Source organism: Sapajus apella, unplaced genomic scaffold (assembly GCF_009761245.1).
Source record: "Sapajus apella isolate SASKATOON/1434 unplaced genomic scaffold, GSC_monkey_1.0 scaffold62, whole genome shotgun sequence".
NCBI lineage: Eukaryota > Metazoa > Chordata > Mammalia > Primates > Cebidae > Sapajus > Sapajus apella.
In genome coordinates, this window is record NW_022437002.1 from 5,724,317 (window position 1) to 5,744,323 (window position 20,007).

The 20,007-nt window shown below is 42.7% G+C and overlaps 1 protein-coding gene across 5 annotated transcripts in view; it reads right to left on the bottom strand.

Moving 5' to 3' along the window:
* Positions 1-20,007, bottom strand: part of CSMD2 (CUB and Sushi multiple domains 2) — a 617,682-nt gene that overhangs the window by 179,763 nt on the left and 417,912 nt on the right. For all 5 annotated transcript variants that reach the window (XM_032246841.1, XM_032246839.1, XM_032246837.1 and 2 more), the window contains 4 exons: positions 16,510-16,725; positions 14,846-15,034; positions 9,202-9,371; positions 997-1,153 (listed from right to left, as the gene is read on the bottom strand). In XM_032246841.1, the coding sequence (XP_032102732.1) occupies positions 997-1,153; positions 9,202-9,371; positions 14,846-15,034; positions 16,510-16,725 (732 nt within the window). The remainder of the gene's footprint in view (positions 1-996; positions 1,154-9,201; positions 9,372-14,845; positions 15,035-16,509; positions 16,726-20,007) is intronic.

The window sequence follows — 20,007 nt, forward strand, 5'->3', positions numbered from 1 at the left end:
ACACAATTTTCACTTGATAGAAATAGAATTCAAAGGTGTCTCTAATCCTCTTCCACTGAACCTCCTGCTGTAACAGGCAAGGATCCTCTGCCAGGCAGCCTCGAGCCCAGGCAAGGGGAAGCTTGAGTACATTCTGTGAATTATTTTCCCCAATAGCTATTTTTATTGAGATACAGTTCACATACCATCCATTCTCCCATCTAACATGTACAATCCAATGTCTTTTAGTAGATTCACAGAGTTGCGTAGCTATTGCCGTAATCAGCTCTAGAACATTTTTATCACCTCAAAAAGAAATTCCATACACATTTTCCCCCAACTCTTTCAGCCCTAGGCAACTGCCATTTACTTTCTGGGTCTACGGATTTGCTTGTTCTGGACAGCTCATATGAAGGGACTCAAAAAATATGTGGCCTTTGCGACTGGGTTCTTTTACTTGGTGCAATCTTTTCAAGAGTCATCCACATTAAAGCATGTATCAGCACTTCACTCTTTTTTTTTTTCTTGAGATGGAGCCTTGCTCTGTCACCCAGGCTAGAGTGCGGTTGCACGATCTCAGCTCACTGCAACCTCCATCTCTCAGGTTCAAGTGAGTCTCCTGCCTCAGCCTCCTGAGTAGCTGGGATTACAGGCACCTGTCACTGTGCCTGGCCAATTTTTATATTTTTAGTAGAGACGGGGTTTCCCCATCTTGGCCAGGCTGGTCTCGAACTCCTGACCTCATGATCCACCTGCCTCAGCCTCCCAAAGTGCTGGGATTACAGGGGTGAGTCACTACGCCTGGCCACTTCACTCCTTTTTATGGCCAAATGCTATTCCATTGTATGAACATGTCACATTTTGTTTACTCATGCATCTACTGATGGATACACACTGGGTTTTAAAATAATCTTAAGAGCACATTCTTTGTATCTCATGGTTAAGCAAAAGCTCAAATAAACGAATAAAATGGGAAAGCCTGATTTCATTGCCCACATAGATACAAGAAAGACTTACTGGAAAACTGCAGTTCAAAGCCCTTGCTGGTGTTTTCAGCATCAGTGATGAAATCAAGCCACAGACTGCTGGATGTGCTGTTCAAAGTCACCCCCATCATCTCAGAATGGCTGAATACTCCCAGCAAACGGGCGGAGTTGTTGTTGCCGTCATAAACCTGGACGCAGGAGAGACCCCCAACCCAATGTTGTCAGCATGGCCTTATGTTGAACCACACCTTATTCCACAACCCACACTCCTGGAGTTTAGCACTGGTAACAACTATTACAGGCACAGTGGTAACAACTATTGGAGGCACAACTATCAGATGCAAGGAAGATGGCAGAGGGAAGCTACCAACTGAGCAAGTTATCTTGTTTTCCCTTCAAGTCAGTTCTATGCTCAGTCCACCTCTAGTGTGTATCTAGTCCTTGGGAACCGGTTGCTATTCTAACCTTTCCAGTGGAGATCTGCTCTTGTTCCCTAAACCCCCGTATAGCACCAGCTTACTCTTTAGCAGCCTGGGGAGGCTAGGTTTGGGTTGCCTGCTTCTCAAACCATCTGTTTCTTCAGAGAGACAGGCTGAAAGCATTCATCTCTACATTGCTGAACCTTCAAATACAGCCATCCTCTCACCTGATCCCACCCCCCGTGGCAGTAGCCTGTCTTGACCACTCTGCTGGAAGTCATCCCTGGGATCCAGAGGGGATATAGTTAAAATGACCATGGTGATTTTTCCTTCCCAAGCTCAGTCTCTGCCTCTTTCATCCTAAAATGAGGGCTCCAGCTAGGACTTGCTGGGCTTGCCAAGGGTGGAATCGTACAGGCATCTGGCTTCCCTTGCTCCCATCTGTCCCCTGAACTTCTGAGCCGCAGCAAAGACAACAATCATCAGAATAATGAACTGGCTCCCCAGGTTTTGAGGTTGCTGCTCCTTTCCAGATAATTGTACAAATAACAATAGAAGTTGTGATTGAGTGAAAGACCCCCTGGTGCTTTTGTAAATATCAAAGATGGGATCTAAGAGTGGGTGATGAATATTTGTGCATGGCACACAATGTGGTGCCAGCTGCCAGCAAATTGAAACAATATTTCCATTGTACTATTTATGAAGCAAAGCTTTCTAAAAGAAGCCATTCTTCAAGCTAACAGTGTTGTATATTACAGAGATGTGTTTAGGCTCCTGGAAGCCTGAAGTCTGTTTCCAGATCCTTGTGTAACTGCTGTATATCACTGATAGACTGAGTGAATTCAAGGGTTCCAACAGACCTCAAGATAATACAAGTTCAAAGAGTTTAGCCTAATTTGTTACAAAAATATTTTTACCCACTGAAACATATATGGAAATTAATGGATCAAGGCATTTATCATCAATAGAATAAGAATCATCAACTGCAATAAGAAATAATAATCACCAGGTGCAGTAAGAAAGACAATCAGACACCATGTGTTTCTTTAATAAAAGATACACCACCACCCACAGAGTTATCTTGCCAAAAATATCAGACCTGATCAGATCAAGCCACTGGATCCAATTTGCAACTTACAGGCAATAAATACCGAGGACAGAGGAACATACAAAATGATACCCTGTGAGGGCATTCAGCAAAATCCAGAGTGGAAAATTCCACTGAATAAATGCTTTGATTTTCTCAACAAATAAGTTACAAAGAGGAAAAGAAAAGAGATGGAGGGAGAAACCTATAGATTAAAAAACACATGAGACAATGAATCCAATGTGTGGGCCTTATTGAATCCTGATTCAAATAAACTATAAATTTTAAAAATATTATGACATCTATGAGATAATTGGAAATTTAAACAATCGCTGGATATATGAGTTGTTAAGAAATTATGGTTTATTAATAAAAGTATGATTGGAACAGGATACTTTCCTTAGTTTCCAAGCATAATTCACCCTAATTCATTAAGAACAAAAATGTTATTTGCATCATTACAATAAAATATTAATTGCAGAAGAACTTATAAAACAGAAATGTGCAAATAACTTTCAGGACTTACAACATGTTGGTGAGTATCTTTCTAGGCTTTGTTCTATCCCTTTATTTCCTTGTATACATTTATTTAAAAATACTTTTTATAACAATAAGATCAAATTATAGATACTATGGGGCAACCTGCTCTTTCACTTAATATAATGTGTATATTTTTAAAGTCATTAAATATTTTTTTCCATAATGGCATTTAAATGGCTGCAGGAATTTCTATAATAAAAGTTAACCCAATCTGCAATATAATTATTTACATATCAGCATCCACAATATGTGCTCTGGCACATAAGGCTCACTTAGTAAATGTATGTTAAATAAACCAATATTTTCCTCTAGAATGCATGTCCTTAAATCCATCTGGAATTTATTTTTGGATATGATATAAAATTCTACCTTAACTCCCTGATAGATTAGCCATCTAGCTAAACTCTGTATATATTCCACACACTACCCATTTTAAACCCATCTTTGTCACATATATAATTAACATATAATTATATAAATTTGGTTTTGTTTGTCAACTTTCTATTCTATTGCATTTGTCTATTTATCTATTCCTATGCATGACCCACACTGTTTTAGTTACCATAGCTTTACAATATATTTAGATAATTAGTAGGAAAAGTCCTAACTTGTCTTCTTTTAACTTAAAAAAAATTCTCCCAGATGTATTCTACTAAACTCAAGGAGAATTTTCCTGAATTAAAAATAATAAAACAAAAACCCCCAAAACAAAACAAAACTTGTGTAATTCTGAGCTACATTAAATGCATGGATGGATTTGAGAAAAATGCACCTGTGTGATACTGAGTCTTCCAATCCATATATGTGGTGTCTGGCTCAATTTAATCAAGTTGTCTTTCATGTCTCTCACTCACATTCTGTACTTATTCCTGGGTATTTTTAAATTTTTGACGCTATTGGGAATTGGGCCTTTGTATACATTTATTTCCTAATGGGATATTGCCTGATGGTCCAATTCATCATTACATGCAGGTGATGGAAATGTCTCCCTAAGAAATCCAAGGGAATATATGCACATCCATTACATCCAATAAAGCAGGTCAGCAAGATGGCTGGTTTCAAAATGAATATGCTAAGCAGAAAGCTTTCATATACACATATACACAATTACAATATGTAAACATAATTTCTATGAATATTCCTGCATGTCTGCTTGCACATGTGTGCTTGAGTTTCTCTCGGGCACACATCTAGCATGGAAGAGCTGGTTGCAGGGATGGCACATCTTCAATTTGGTTAGATATTACTAGATTGCTCTTTGAAAAGGGATACCAATTTGCTCTCTCACCAGCAAAGTCTGACAGCTTTCATTGCTTTATATCCTTGCTGATACTTGGTATTTTCGGGTATTATGATGTTTTCTAATTTGATGGGTGTAAAGTGGTATCTCATTTTAATATGTAAATCCATGATCACCATTGAAGTTGAGCATCTTTTTATATGTTTATCAACAGTTCTTACTTCCTTTTCTGTGAATTGCCTGCCTGTTCATACCCTCTGTTCATCCATGAGCATGAAATCTCCCTGTATTTATTTCAGTTACATCAATATCAGAATAAAGTTTTATTATTCTCTCAGTTAAGATTATGCACATTTTGGAGGGCTTATTTCCAGGTGTCTTTTGTTTTTGTTTCTATTATAAATGAGACTTTCCCTCCTGATTACAAGTTTTATTTGGTTATAGAAACACCAGAAGCTTTGTAAATTTTCTTATTGATTTTGAGTTTATTAGTTGATTGTTTTGTAGTTTTGAAACTAAGACACAGTTTTCTATATTCCTTTCTAATTTTTATAGTTCCTTTTCTTCTTTTTCTGGTTTAATTGTAATGGCTTGGCTCTTCAGTACAATGCTGAATTCTATTGGTGATAGTAGAACTATTGATCTTGTTACTGTCTTTACTGGAAATCTTTAGGAAGTTTTGCTATTAACTATAATGTTTGCTGTAGGCGTTTGGTAGAAATGTTTTTATAAAGTTAAGAAAGTTCTATTTGTAGTTTTATGAGATATTTTTAAAAATCATGAGTGGGTATGGAATTTAATCACATGATGTTTTGGGGTGTATTAGTAGGATAATATCTTTTTGTTTGTTAATGTGTTTATAGGATATTAGGTTGAACCATGAAGTTGCCAATATTTTAACAGTTTTGACCTACAAAGGTAGCAATTTCATATGGCTTGTCTAACAAACAGCATTATGAGCGTTTCTAATTTTGACACATCCTCACATTCCTGGAATCAAACCTACTTGGTCATCTTTGTTTTAATACACAGTCAAATTCAATCAGATATGTACTCAGAGTTTTTAGATCTATGATCGTAAATGAGACTGCCCTAATAGTTTCTGATGTCTGTTCTTTAAAAAATTTTTATTTTAAATTATAAATTGATAAATTACAGCTGCAGACATTTATGGGGTAAAAGGTAACGTTATGATTTATAAATACAATGGGGAATTAGTAAATCAAGCTAACATAATTATCACCTCAAATACTTACCTTTTTTGTGGCAAGAACATTTCAAATTTACTCTTTTAGTGATTTTGAAATGTATGATACATTATTATTTGCTATATTCACTGTGATGTCATTATATCTCAAAGAAAAAAAACTCTCAATTCTTCTGTCTAATTGATGCTTTGTATACTTTGACTATTATCTGCCCATTCCCTCAATCCCCTGGTGATCATAATTTTACTCTTTGATCCCAAAGTTTCTACTTGCCTCATTAAAAAAAAATGAGTAGAGAGATCGATCTTTATTTTTCTCTCTTCTGAATCATTTATTGCAAAGATTAATTGCTTCTTGAAGTTTTGGTAAAGCTTACCTGTAAAATAGTTAAGGCCTGGGGCTTCTGAGAGAAAATATGGGGGAATTACAATTTTTTAATGTTATTGTTTTTTTTCAGATTTTTTTCATATTATTCCTTTTTTTTTATAGAAATTTCTGTTTCATTTGAGCTTTCAGATTTCTTGGCTTACAGTTGTTCCTGAACATTTTCCTTCTTATCTTTGTATTTGTATTTTTTTAAAAGGGTTTCACTTGCTCAGGCTGGAGTGCAGTGGCACAATGCCTAAATATTTTTTTATTTACATAATCCCTCCTATATCTTTGATTATGTCCCTTTTCCATTCCTAATATTATGTACTTGTGTCCTCTTTATTCTTTGATCAGTTCTGCCAGTTTTGTCTATTTTATTAGTTATTTTTCAAAGAACCCAGTTGGTTGTGTTGACAATTGCTATTGTTTTTTAGTTCTCTTTCTGTAGTCGTTTCTGCCTTTATCTTTAAAAGTATTTTTCTCCTACTTTCTTCTGACTTATTCTGTTACACTATTCAAGCTACCCAAATCCTTATTTATTTTTAACTTAGGTGATATGTTACAGACGTACAGAGTTATATTAAAATCTTCCATGATGACTATAACTTTATTAAATTTTTTTACATTTCCAGGAGTTTTTATTTAATTTATTCATGCTATGTTATTTGGCACATGAAGTTTTACTGTGGATTGATTATCCATTTTATTAATATAAAATAATCCTCTTTTTCATTTCCTTATGAGATGTGGGAGTAGTTCTCAAATTTATCTTTTAATAAACTGATGTCATTTTTCTGTGGTTCACCATCTTCCGTTCATTGCCTCCATTCCATTTTTAATTGGGTGATCATGTTTTTCATCTCTGTTCAATCTCTCCTTATCTAAGATTGCTCTGTTTTCATTATTGCCTATTTTTGTGTCATAAATATAATATTCTCTCAAATTTTCTTAAGAATACAAATTAGGAGCTTTTAAAGTATGTTTCTGTTCTTTGTTGCTTACAGAGGGGCAATTAGTTCTGATTCCTCAGACATGTCTCCTTCCTCTTATCTGCTGAATATTTACACATATCTAGTTAATTTTCTTGTTGGCACACCATTACAGAGGGAAAATGGAAACACTCAGCAGTCTCTAAGGGAGCAGACAAACTAAACTCAAAGAGGCCGTAGCAGGAGCATTTCCTACCCTGGTGCTAAAGAATGTGTGTGTGCATGTGCATGTGCGTGTTTGTGTGTGCACTACCTGGGCTCCTGCATCCTCTGTTAGTCCTCCCCGAACTCTGACCTGGGTTTTATGCCCCATGTCCCTCCTCCTTTCTTACTCTGACCACCTCAGAAAGACTCTCTCTGCCTATCTACTAAGCTGCGCACCTGACCCTGAAGCCAGAACCTTGACAGTACAGTTGAATGTGCACACCGGTTAATTATGTCTTAGGTGCTATTCCAATCTAGACCTCCTTAGTGAGGAAGCATGGGCACTGGCAATAATCCATATGACATCCAGCAACCTAGGAGCCATTTCTGTTGGCTCCATCAGGTCACTTACACAGAACCATTACTTATATTCCCTTCAAAACCTGAAAATTGTAACCTGTGCCTCAAAGCTGGCTTTTTGTGCTAATGGCCTTCATCCAAGTAGGTCTCTGAATTGCCTAGCTCATAACACTCCATCTGCACCTCTACAGAGAGGAGGTCCCTCTGGCACTGCTGTACTGATTGCAGCTTGTGAGGCTCAAATGGATGGAGAGAAGTGAAGGTAAGGGTGACGCCTAAAGACATGGTTCTCCGAAGGGTATAAAACCCTTGTTTTGTGTTCTCTTTTTGGGAGACACACACTGTTTTTATGTGGGGTTGGAAAGCAGAGCTTAAGAAGCCAATGGGATTGTTCTATCCCATTTCATGCATCTCATCCAGTCATCTCATAAGTGCATCTTCTTGGGTTCAAACAGGATTATGTAAGAGTGAGAAATGCATTTCAAGCACACACACATACACACACACACACACACACACGCACACACACACACGCACATACCCTAGAGGACATATACCCCAGGGGGTTGGCCAAGAATATCCACCATCTGTACATAAAAAGGATAGCACATTCATTACATCTGGAGATAATCTGAAAGCATGGAAATTTAGTGGTTTCTCTTTGGATTTTCCAGAGTAGTGGGCTCTGGTTCAACTTTTTCTAATGTAAGGACTTCTCTGGTTACAAGGAATAAAACTATATTAGAAAAAGTTAAAAAAATTCCTTGGCCTAGGATGAAAATGGACATGCTTTGTATGAGGCTTTCCTTATCATTCATTTTTTAAGGCAGCTTCTTAATAAATTCTCCAAACTCAACTCTTTGATTACACAGACACACACCACACATTATTGGAGATACTCAATCACACATTCTTTGTATTTATGCAAAGAAATACAAGACATGTATGCTCAGTGTCTTAACAAATCCCTCTCTATGACCCTCTCTGTAATCCAAGTCCTGTCATTTCTTTCTCTTACATATGTCCTAAATACATTTTCTTTAACCCCACTGCCACACCAGGCCACCATAGTGGTACACTGAAACTGCTATAATAGCCTGTTAGTGTATTAAAACACACTGAAAACATGTACAAGTGCACATATACACAATACACTGACACAAGTGTGCACAGACACAGATCCCCAAACCAAACAAATACATAGACACTGATTCCAACACATGTGGAAACATATTTATAAAAGCATTTATATCCATAACCATATAGCTACACAAATGAACACACACATGCATATATACACACATTCTTTGAACTCTTCATTATTCATGTTGATGGTCAGAGTTCAAAATGGAAAACTGGATCAATTGGCTGCTCCAACCCAACGTATTATTATTATTATTGTTTTGTTGTTACTATTATTTCTTAAGACAGGGTCTGACTCTGTTACCATTCCGGAGTGCAGTGGCATGATCACGGCTCACTGTAACCTTAACCTCCCTGGCTTCTCCCATCTCATCCTCCCCAGTAGCTGGGACTATAGGCATGAAACACCACACCCAGCTAATTTTTGTATTTTTTGTAGAGACGGGGTTTTGCCATGTTTCCGAAGTTGAATTATTATCTTTTATTATGTAGTCAGTTCATACTCAATTACACATGCATTTGGTAGCAGGCAGCTTCTAAACAAAATCTAAAACCATATTCTTAGATACCCACGTACCGCTCTCTTTCGGTCCTCTCTTTCTCCCAGATGAGTGAGGAGAGTATTTTAGGACTCAGGAAGGAAGGAGAAAGTTTGGATCATTCGCACAGAGACAAAGGAATATTGACCAGGCTTTTGCATACTGTAACACACATACTCTAAAATTGATCAATTTTACCTTGAGGACATCTCCTTCAGAGAGTTCGAATGCCCTGGCTTTCAGCTGAATCCCCTTCCCTGGCTGGGTCTGGATGGAGTAGATGCATTCGTGATTGTTATTGTAGTTCACAGGAAAGTTCGGGGACAGCAAAGTACCCTGAGTGCCTGTGACTGAATTCCCACACTCAGCTGGAAAGAGAATCACAATAACCACAGATTAACCCCCTCAGCTGCATCCAGAAAGCAACTCACAGCTCTGGAGAACCTGACAAAGATGACAAGTCGTTTGCCTGTCTACCTGCCAATATGCCTATGTGTCTGTCCAGTTGTTGAACTGTCTATAGAGATGCCTAACAAATGTAAAAAAAAAAAGTACCTTCCTACCTATGGTGCTGCCTGGTTTGTTCTGCCTCTTGTTCTGTTTATCTGTCTATAGAAACAGAAACTAACCCGACAGGCACCCTTTACAATTTCACGGTGCTATTAAGCAGCCCTTCCACATACCTGTTCATATAGTAGCATAGCAATAGAAATGACCAAGGAGGAGGTCAGGGGAAGAGGGAGGCAGTTAAGTGAGGAGAGATGAAGCCTTTCAGTACCACAGAACAGAAACTAAGAGGGGGCAAGATCACATCATAATCACTAACCCTTAGGTGCAAAACAGCATGACTGACAGTTTACAAGGACCATTTCAGTCATTAGTCACAACAGCCAGCCCCATCACGTAGGCACAATGATCATCTCTGGTTTAAAGATAAGGAACCAGGTACTCAGCAACTCAGACCAAGTCTCTCTGTTAATTCGTGAAGAGGAGGGGACTGAGAACTCAACCTCCTGGGTCCTGGGGAAAGTTTTTAGCATAGTCCCATTGTAGCCTGTTTCATTCAACGGCTAATGAAATCACACTCTCCTCTGGAAATCCGTTTCTTCTCCTCCAGAATTAGTTATTCTTTCCCCATTATTCTCATACCTTTATTTATAGCAGTCATCCCATTCTACTTGACTTATTTGTTAACAATTCTATGTCCTCTGCTGCACTGTGGGTCCTGTGGGGCTTGGTCGTGTTACTGTTTCCTTAACACCCACTCAGTGCATGGGTAGGGCAGGCTCATGGCAGGGTATGCACGGAGGAATGGGATCTTTAATCACTGGGAGGCCCCTCCCTGTTTCTCCCTGTTCCTCCCTGTATCTGAGTAACTCTCATATTGCACCTTGATTCTTGCTGCCTGTCTGTGTCACCCACCTGCACTGTCAGTAACTTGAGGGCTAGGGTCATGCTGGATAAACCGACGAATTTCCAAGCCTTAGCCTGGATTGTCTGTAAAATAAATATTTACTGAAAAGAAATGAATGAATGAATGGATAAGGAATACACTGACCTCTGAAGATGTACAGTCCTAAAAATAATAATTAGGCTCCGGAAGTATGTAAATACAAGTCCAGATGGCAGGCCCATTATCCATGTGGACATATGGGGAATTTGGAGCATGCCTTGTATCTTTCAGGCGGCTGGTAGCAAGTCTGCTTTCTCTAAACCATCCCTCAGCGTCCTTTAGTCTAGGCACAGTCTGTGGCTGGAAAAGTCCTGGGGTTGACCAAGGGGTCATTGCTTGGATCTTATAGTTAACCCCTACTTACCCTAAGCCAGAAGCATACTAGACTGAGGCAGCACAGATCGAGCACATGGAAACCTTCAGAGCTGAACTGCTCATGGGCTTAGTTATATGTCTGTGTATTCTCTTGTCCCCAAGGCTGCTCCTTAGTCCTTTGAAGATGGGGGCCATATGTCCCACCACCAAGTCCCTACTTTTCTCAATGGACCCTCTTCGCTGGGTCCTGCTCAATTCAGGACCAGCTTCAGTTTCCTAAGACTTTATATAAGGCCTCATTGATTTCTCTTGGAGGATAAATCTAACTTTACAATACTTTCATTTTTAGTTTGTTTTTCGTAAGACAGAGTCTTGCTCTGTCACCCACACATGAGTGCAGCGGCACAATCTTGGCTCACTGCAAGCTCCGCCTCCCGGGTTCAAGCAATTCTCCTGACCCAGCTTCCTGAGTAGCTGGGATTACAGGCACATGCCACCACGCCTGGCTAATTTTTTGTACATTTTACAGTAATTTTAAACTTTGTCTGTTTGAAAAACTTCCAAGTATCATGATGAATGTGCTGAGACGGCTCATAAAACTCAAGGGACAGTGGTGGACAGGCTCCTTGGGGGCAGAGGCTGTTGGTAATTTACACAGATGTTTCCATCACATGTACATTTCTTCGGTGATCTCAGATGAGAGTGGGGATTTGTGGTGGGGGGCAGGGTTGCTGAGGGCCATGCATATGTAAACATTTATTACTCAGTCACATCACATGGGCAGCCTTCTCAAGCATCTCTCCATTTTCTCTGAGATCATTATCACTCCTCTACCTCTAGGCAGAGACCTGTGGTGCAATGGGATGATCATGGACTTTGGAGTTAGACACATTGTGTCAACTCTCTGAACTTCTGAATTTCAGTCTCTTCATCTGGACAATAATAGCATTCTCATATGACTGTAGAATAAATGGGTGAGATTTTATATATAAGATAGATAAATATAGGGGAATGGTTAGCACATAGTAGGCTCTCCACCAATGTCCCAGGTGAATCTATGTGGCTTGCCTGCTTCCATTTGGAGCCCTAACTGCCTGCATTCTGGGACTGGCAGAAAGCCTAAGAAGCTAATGGGAAGCACGTGTTAGCTGCCTGAGGCTCACCGCACCCTCTCGGTTCCTGATGCCTCTTGCCCTCTGTCTAATTCTCGACAGCTGGCTTCCCTTAAACATGGGCTTTGGTGTGTTTTGGACTTCCTTCCTGGCCCTGCTTCCTGCATAAGAGCCATATGCCCCAGCACGAGCCTTTCCTCTTTCCCATACACCTGACACCTTTATAAGGAGGGCTGATAGCTTTAGATATGGCCAGTCCTTGGCCGATTGCCAGGTCCTGACTCCCTGTTAGGCCTTTGTTCTGAGCACCAGGAAGGGGACAGGAGGGGTAGAGGGATGGGGGGCTTGCTTCCGGGAAAGTTTCCAAAGTAACAGGGGAGGTGAACAGATACACTGAGAAGCCAAACACAGGCATAAATGGAAACAAATAAATGTTCCAGAGAAACAAGCAGTCACATCCACAGGAAAGTGCTGTGGCTGATTCTGGCATCTGTGACTTCTGTCGCCCCCATCAGAAGGGATCTTGTTAAGGGCAGAGGCTGTATCTTATCCATCAGCCTGGGGCTTCTGAGGCAGAGGGTTAGGTCTTCTCCATCACACCGGGATTCCCAAGGACAGGGTCTTGTCTCCTGCTGCAGACTGGGGTCCCCTGGGGTCAGGGCTGCCTCTTCTACAACAAATTCAGGGGTCCCTGCGGTCAGGGGCTATGTCACCTTCCTCCCCACCACCCACATCACACCGCAAATTAAAGCCCAGAGCTGTTCATCTTCTTCTCGGCTGGAAACATTGCTGGTAGAACTATGTGGACTAAATCATCCAATTTGCATGGCGACTAGGAGCACCCCCAGTGGGCATTCCTGAGATACTTCCAGCCTGATCCTAGGCAGCAGGGCTGGTGGTAATTAGAGGTGATTATAATTGCCATGCGTTATTAATAACATGTGAAACAGAAGACAAATGTAATAATAATGAAAATATTGTGAGGTGTCATGAACAAACAGTAATTGGAATAATAAGTTAAAGAATGAATTTATGTAATGAGATCAATGAGGCAAGAGCTTACGGGCTGTGTGCATCTGTGGTCCTGGTTAATCCCATTCAAGAAGAGTTTCCCCCAGAACCATTTAGCTGAGGATGTTTTCTCAGAGACTAAAGGAGCTGCTAGCAGCCAGATATGAGCTGAACCTTCCTAGGGGGGTTCCATGTGTTACTGAGTGTGTGTGGCCAGGTCAGGGTGGGTGGATGCCTTTGGGGATGGTTATAGGAGAAGGAATACACTCCATGGTTAATTGGGCAGAAATGGAATTCTGCAGCTCTTTGTTTTAATGTTTCCTTTATGAGATCGTAAAAGGTTATTGGCAAAATAATGATAATTGGTTATTGATAAATACAGATAAAAAGGTTATTGGCAAAATGATGATAATTATATGCCGCCTCTTAGTTTATGTAAATAATGCCATCTAATGTAGAGTAAAGCCTGTGAGTTGGAGGCTGTTATCCCTGTTTCATAAATGAGGAAGCTGAGGGTGAGAGAGTTTGCTGGCCTGCCTGAGATCTAAGCGCTGGTAAGTGGCAAAGCAGTGACCCCACCTTGGCCTGCATGACTGCACAGCCTGGGCCTGGCCCATCTTGCCAGCCTGTCTAAGCTGTCCTTGGCACAGCCTGAGGGTTCCATGGACTTGTCTCAGGCACAGCTGACCTCACTGGCTTTTGAGATGCTGGTCCCTGTTTCAGTCAGTGCAGTGCTGCTTTGATGTGTTTTGTATGTTTTTATGGGGTTTTATATAATATTTCACTTTACGTGAGTTCCATGGCTAACAGTGAGCATGGAAAATACTCCATGAATGCAGCTAGTATTTTATCCAGACCTACATGATAAGGATTGAGCAAGCAGGCACCCAGGGGCCTCATGCGTTAAGGAGAGACAGCAATCACTCTGCCCCCGGGGACAATACCTGTGTCCCCCTACTCTCTGGGCACAGCACTCCGAACAGGCTTCTTTAAAGTTCTTGCAAGGAGGCAGGCAGGGCCTGGTTCCAACCTGCAACAGCTGCATCTAACCTCCATATCTCCTATTCTCCCTGCTGCTTGCTTCAGCCTGGCCTCTGAGCTGTTTCAAACACTGAGCATCCTCACGGTTTAGGTCCTGGTCCTCTGTTCCCTCTTCTCCAAGATACCTATCTCTGCCCAAATGTCAACTCATCAGAGAGGCCTATTATGATCGCTATAAAAAAGCAACCCTAGCTACAGCACTTTCTAAGCTGACTTAATTTTTCTCTGTATGCCACACACTGCCTGACACATCACACGTCTATGTATTCACAGCTTGTGTCCCCCCGCACCAGAATGTGGAACAGGAGTGGAGAATTTCTCTGTTTTGTTCACTTTTGTATCTTCAGAACCTAGCAGATGCCTGACATGTAGTGGGTACACTAAAAATGACCCTGTCCCTGTTCCTTCTGTCCTCCCCTGCTGAGTGGATGAAGTCTTCCTAAGGCTTCTCTGAGAGTCAGCACTGCCACTGGATTAGTAAAAGCACCCATCTGCTCCACCAGATGGGGACTCCCCCGGGCAAAGGTCATAAACCCCTCCTACAGACCCATCTAATGCCCATCCAGATTCCTTGGTAAGAGGCATCCTTAAACCATGGGTCTGTGTGCTAAGGGTGGGGAGGTGAAAGTACTAAAGTCAACTTCATGTGAGTGTCCATTGTAGACCTACTTTGTAAAGGTCACTTTAGTTTATACAGAACTTCCTGATAAAGCAGGGATTGCCATCCCTATTTTACAGATAAGGAGGCTGGAGCAGAAGGAGTTTAGGTTATATGCCCCAGGTCCCACTGCAGGTTAAGTGTGGGCTCAGTTAGCCTCTTGGCCCGTGTGTTGTCCACCACCTCACATCAATTGACTATAATCTGGCCCACCCCATAAGTGAAGCAAAATGAAAGCACGTGACCACCTACCAACACACCTTGGCAGAGGCGAGCTCCACAGGCGCCGTCTGCCCCCCAGGCACGTGATACGGGCGGTGCCCTCCAGACGGTACCCGGGGAAGCAGGAGAAGGTCAAGGTGTCACCCACACCAAACTGCAAGCCCTTCCGAATGCTGTAGGCCGGGACCTCGGGCTCCTCACAGGGCTCCAAGTCATATTCTGGAAAGGCAGCAGGAGACATCTTGCTCAGAGACATCGCAGGGAGACACAGAGCAAGAATATGGGAACACACAGGCAAAATACCAGAGGGAAAGGGCCAGGAACAACAAAAGACAGAGCAGAGAGCTTGAGTGCACTGGCCCACCAAAGGTGATGAGACAAGAAGTGAGAGCTGGAGGGGAGCTGAGGCAGAAAGAAACATGGGGAGGTCAGGGCAGGCAGTCCGCACCCCCGCTATGAGCAGTGGGAAAGGGCACAGCATTTCCCAGACAAGTTTCCCGGGAGGACTTCTGAGGAGCCTCAGGACTCAGCTCCTCCCTGTGCTGTCCCTTCACCTCCATTTTAACCTGTGCCATGGGGCTCAAAGGCTCTCCTGCTTCCTTCTTTCTGGGCACTGAACTAGATAAATTCAACCAGCGGGTTCTAGAAGGTCAAAATACATGACCCAGCCTCAGGCAACTCCCACTGAGGAAGACATACCAACTGCCTGATTAGAAGCCATGTCTCCGCTATGTTGGTACTTGAGGCAGTCGGCAAGCATGACCGGTGGCATTTATGGGCAAAGCCCTGCCTGGGGCCTCTAGTAACAGCATAGAAATGACTAGTCCCTGGTCTGCAAGGACATCTCCCTTCGGGATGCAGTCCTCCAGGGCTCTGCGTGAGGAGAAGGAGGGTCTCTCCCATAAGGGTTGAGTCTCACTGGCTAGATAATGTCCCATTGGCCAGGCGAATCCAGGGATGTGACAGGTGGGTGACTTCTGCATTGGAGGGCAGGTGGGGGACTAAGCTGGGCCATGTCCCAGTTTCTAGAAGCTGGATACCTCTTGCCCATCCCAGGAGGAATCCATCTGATTTCACTGGCCATGGCTGAGAAAGGTGGAGGGAGGTACTCTGGGGTGCTCTGGGACAAGAATGGTGGGAGACTCAGTATGAGAGGAGCCAAGGGTCCTCATTCCTCCCTGAATGCCAAATAAAATAGCTTTCTTTTCCAAATCCCTAAACGCAGAGATAAATATCTATTACTACTAAATTAGCATTGATGAAAAAGATCCCAAATGAGACTAAACCACTCCAATATGTTAATTTCAAACCTTTTATTTTTTTTCATATATATTGCTGGGTTGGGAATATGGAAGTGGAATCAGAAGAAAAATCTGGAATAACTAGGGTAGGAAGGGACTTTTGTGAAGTCCTCTAGTTCAACCACCTAGGTGGGCCATGTTCAGAGCAAATCCTAAACACCTTCATAGAAGGAGACTCCTCAGTGATCATGCTACCTCATTCCAAGGCCATTATAGGGAAGTTCTTACTTAGGTCTGACCCAAGCATCTTTTGCTGAAGCACTGAGGTCATTTTCCCAGAGACTGAAAGAGTGGATTAATATCCATCTGCTGGGAAAACCAGAGACTGACAGCAGAGGGAGACAGCGAATAGCAACATGATCTCTTCCCCTAAGGGACCCTCACACTCTTTACCTGAGAAGGTGATGTTGAATCCTTCGTATGACATGGAGAAATCAGAAATGAAGCGGACCTGGGCAGTGAAGTTGCCATAGAGCCCAGCGCTGATGGGAGCTGGCAGCCGAGAGCCAGTCAGCTGCCTCAGGGGCTGGGTAAAGCTGCCATTCTCAGTGATGAGGAGGTAGTCGTGGCCACTCTCCAGGTGGAAGGTGTGGAAAGTAAAGAACACACCTGTCAAGAGACCAGAGGGTCAGGTTGGTAATAGTGAGACGGCTGGAGCTCCTCAGCTGCGAGACAGGATCCACACAAATATTTCCAGTTTGCAAATGTCTATCTGTGTGTATGACTACAAGCATGCATTGATAAACCATACAGGTGAATCTGAATGAATGAACCCGAACACACAAGTGCCCAAAGATCCAGTCAGGGAGAAGAACGCCTTTTTACAGTTGTCAAAATTTAAAAGAGAGATTTATGGCTAGGTGTATGAGAATGCTTTACAGACAGTCATTAATTCATTCAACAAGCATTTGTGTATTTGTTGAGTCTTTACTACCGGCTAGGATCCAGGGTTAGGTGCAAGGGGATATAGCAGACATTAAACGATTAGCTGCAGTACAGAGTGCTGAGTGCTGGAATGAATGTGGCTCAGCATGCCAAGGGGGGCAGAACAGAAAGCAGCTGGCAGCAGGAAGAGGAGGGTGAAGGATGGCTTCATCAAAGAGTAAACATTTGACATGGATCTTAAAAGGATGCATAGGAATTATCCAGGTAAGGGGAAAAAGAGTGTACCAGGAAGGAGACCCATATGTGTAAAGGGACTGTCGATTCCAGGTTTGCTGAACAGTGGCTGGGTGTGGCTACTCCTGAAATTGATGCTGGATAGGTAGCCTGGGGCCAGACCCAATGTTTTCCTGGAGGCAATGAGAAGCCATCCTATCCAGAGTGGACCAGATCTCAGTTTTAGCAAGATGTTGGTGGCTGTAAGGAGGATGAAATAGACGGAGAGGAGGCAGGGAGATCGTTTATATTGGTGGCTGCTCTGCACTGGAAGAGGATGGGGCTTGGCAGAAGGAGCAAGAGCAGGAGATGGTCATGAGCCCTTGGGGATTGGGGTAGGGTGGCCAAGACAGCAGGCACTTAATGCAAAAGAGAAATGACAAGACATCTGGTGGCATGTCCACCTGAAGGATAGTGATGTCTTCTCTTACCTGGGGAAGGGCACAGAAGGGAGGGGTGGGTTGTACGAGTAATGGACTTAGCTTCTTCTACATGCAAGCAGTGAGAGCTAGTGGGCCACTGGAAGGACGGATGTGGAAGTTCAGAATGAAGAGGGGACTACAGAGGTAGATCTGGGAGTCACCAGCAAAGCATTGATATCTGAAGCCACAAGCATGGAGAAGATGGCTAGGAGAGAAGAGGGCAGAGTGAGAACTGGAGAAGGGGTGAATGGAAGCATGGGCAGAAGTGACAGGGAATTGGAGACAGGGCAAAGGAGGAGTGATGGGGGAGACGGTCAAAGAGCAATCAGAGAGCTGGAAAGATGAAGGAGGGTGCTCCACTAAGGGGGAAGGTTAAGAGCATAAAATAAAATCAAAGCGATGATATTCATTAGCAGTTCAAGCACTAAATATTTAGTGTCACTGTCCTAACTGCTTTTACTTGCACCTACTCCCTTGGAAAGGAGATAGGAAAACTCATTTAATCCTTCCAGGAACCCCATGGTGTGGGTACATTATTATCATCTCCAGTTTACACCCAAGAAAACGGAGGCACAAAGAGATGAAGTCATCTGTCCAACTTCACTCAGCTAGCATGTGGTAGAGCTGGGATTTGAACTGAGGTGAACTGACTGCAGAGGCCATGCTGTCAGCTACTTCAGGGTGCGGCCCCTTAGGCTACAGAAAGAGAGCAGGTAGTAAGAGTAGCCAGGTCGGGTAAGGGATCAGATAGTGAGGGAAGTTATAGAGCAGCATGGTCTTAACACCCAAAGCAATTGTGGAACTTGTCCAGATGGCAGTTGTGTTTGGTGGGCATGTGTGTAAGTGCATGGCCATGCACAAGTGAGTGTCCTATGGGACTATGTGTTGTGGATGGTGCCAGGACAGGAATTAGGACCCACCTGCTACTCCAAGTGTGATCCCACTTTCTTCTACTCAAAGTATGGTCCATGAACCAGCAGTGTGGTTATCACCAAGGAACTTACTAGAATTGCAGAATCTTTGGCTTCCACTGTAGAACTACTGAATCAGAATCTGCATGCTCTTTAGATCCCCAAATGATTTATAGGCACTTATAATTTCAGAAATACTTATCTAGATCATTACTGATACATGTTTTATAAATGATGGTTGGAGCCACACCTCTAATGCTAAATCATTTTAAAAGTGTTTACATCCTTGCCTCCCTGTTGACAGGAACTAGATCCTGGAGGATTTGGGCTTCTATAGATGGAGGTGGAGGAGACAAAACACCACAGAAGAGTTGGGACCAGAGACACAGCTTGTAAATACCCTGTTCCCAGGCAACTGAGATGTATCAAGTCCTAAGCACCTACCAAGTGCTGGGCTTCGTGCTAAGCACTGAGAAAGATCTCCCAGCGTAGTGGGGAAGACGGACACATCACTACTAGTGAGAATATAGAGTGCGGCACAGAGGAAGAGTAAGAAACTGTGCCTCAGGGTTGGGAAGGCTTCATGAGGGTCCAGATCCTGGATGTGAAAGGCTTGTGGGTGTATGTGCCCACATGCACGCTATACTCCTGACACACAAACACGTCTCGAATGAGAAAACTGTTGTCAGTCTATGCAGCTTAGGAAATAGATGTCCTTTCCCTCCTACCTAGGACATGGAGTTGGGTGGAGAGTGGATGAGCCTCAGTCACAGGTGGAAACAAGTTGATTAAACATCACACTTTGCACTCTATCCTTCTAGCATGAAAATAGAGCCCTTCCTAAGGAGTAAACATTTGGCTGGGATTCTAAGGATGAGCAAACATCTGACATGAAACCTCTGGGTTTCCCAGCTATGCTGATTTTTGGGGCTTTTTGGGCCATTGTGTGAAAGTGGAGACAATGCCACAGAAACAGAGAGGCCCCATGTTGGAGTTGGAATCCAGATTCGATGTGACAGATGCACACACAAATACTTCACTTGAGTGAACCATGCAGAAACGTCCCAATGACATCAACACCACATAGGAGCAGAAAGAGCAGGGCAATGGAAAAGGCTTGGGCTTGGGAGTAGACACACCTGGATCAAAAGCCCATTTACCTGCTCAAGGGTCTTGGCTAAGGTTGCTTAACACCCTGAGTTCCAGGTTCTTCAACTGTAATATGTAGGCAATAATATCTCTCTTACAGGTGACATTTACTCCCAAAGTGAGGCAAAACTGGGATAGCATATGCAAAGCATGCAGCACAGTGGCTGGCACACAGTAGGTATGCAGCAGGTGTTCTCTTTGCTCAACTCATCTAACTCCCAGACAGCCTCATGGGTTAAAAGGTGTCAACT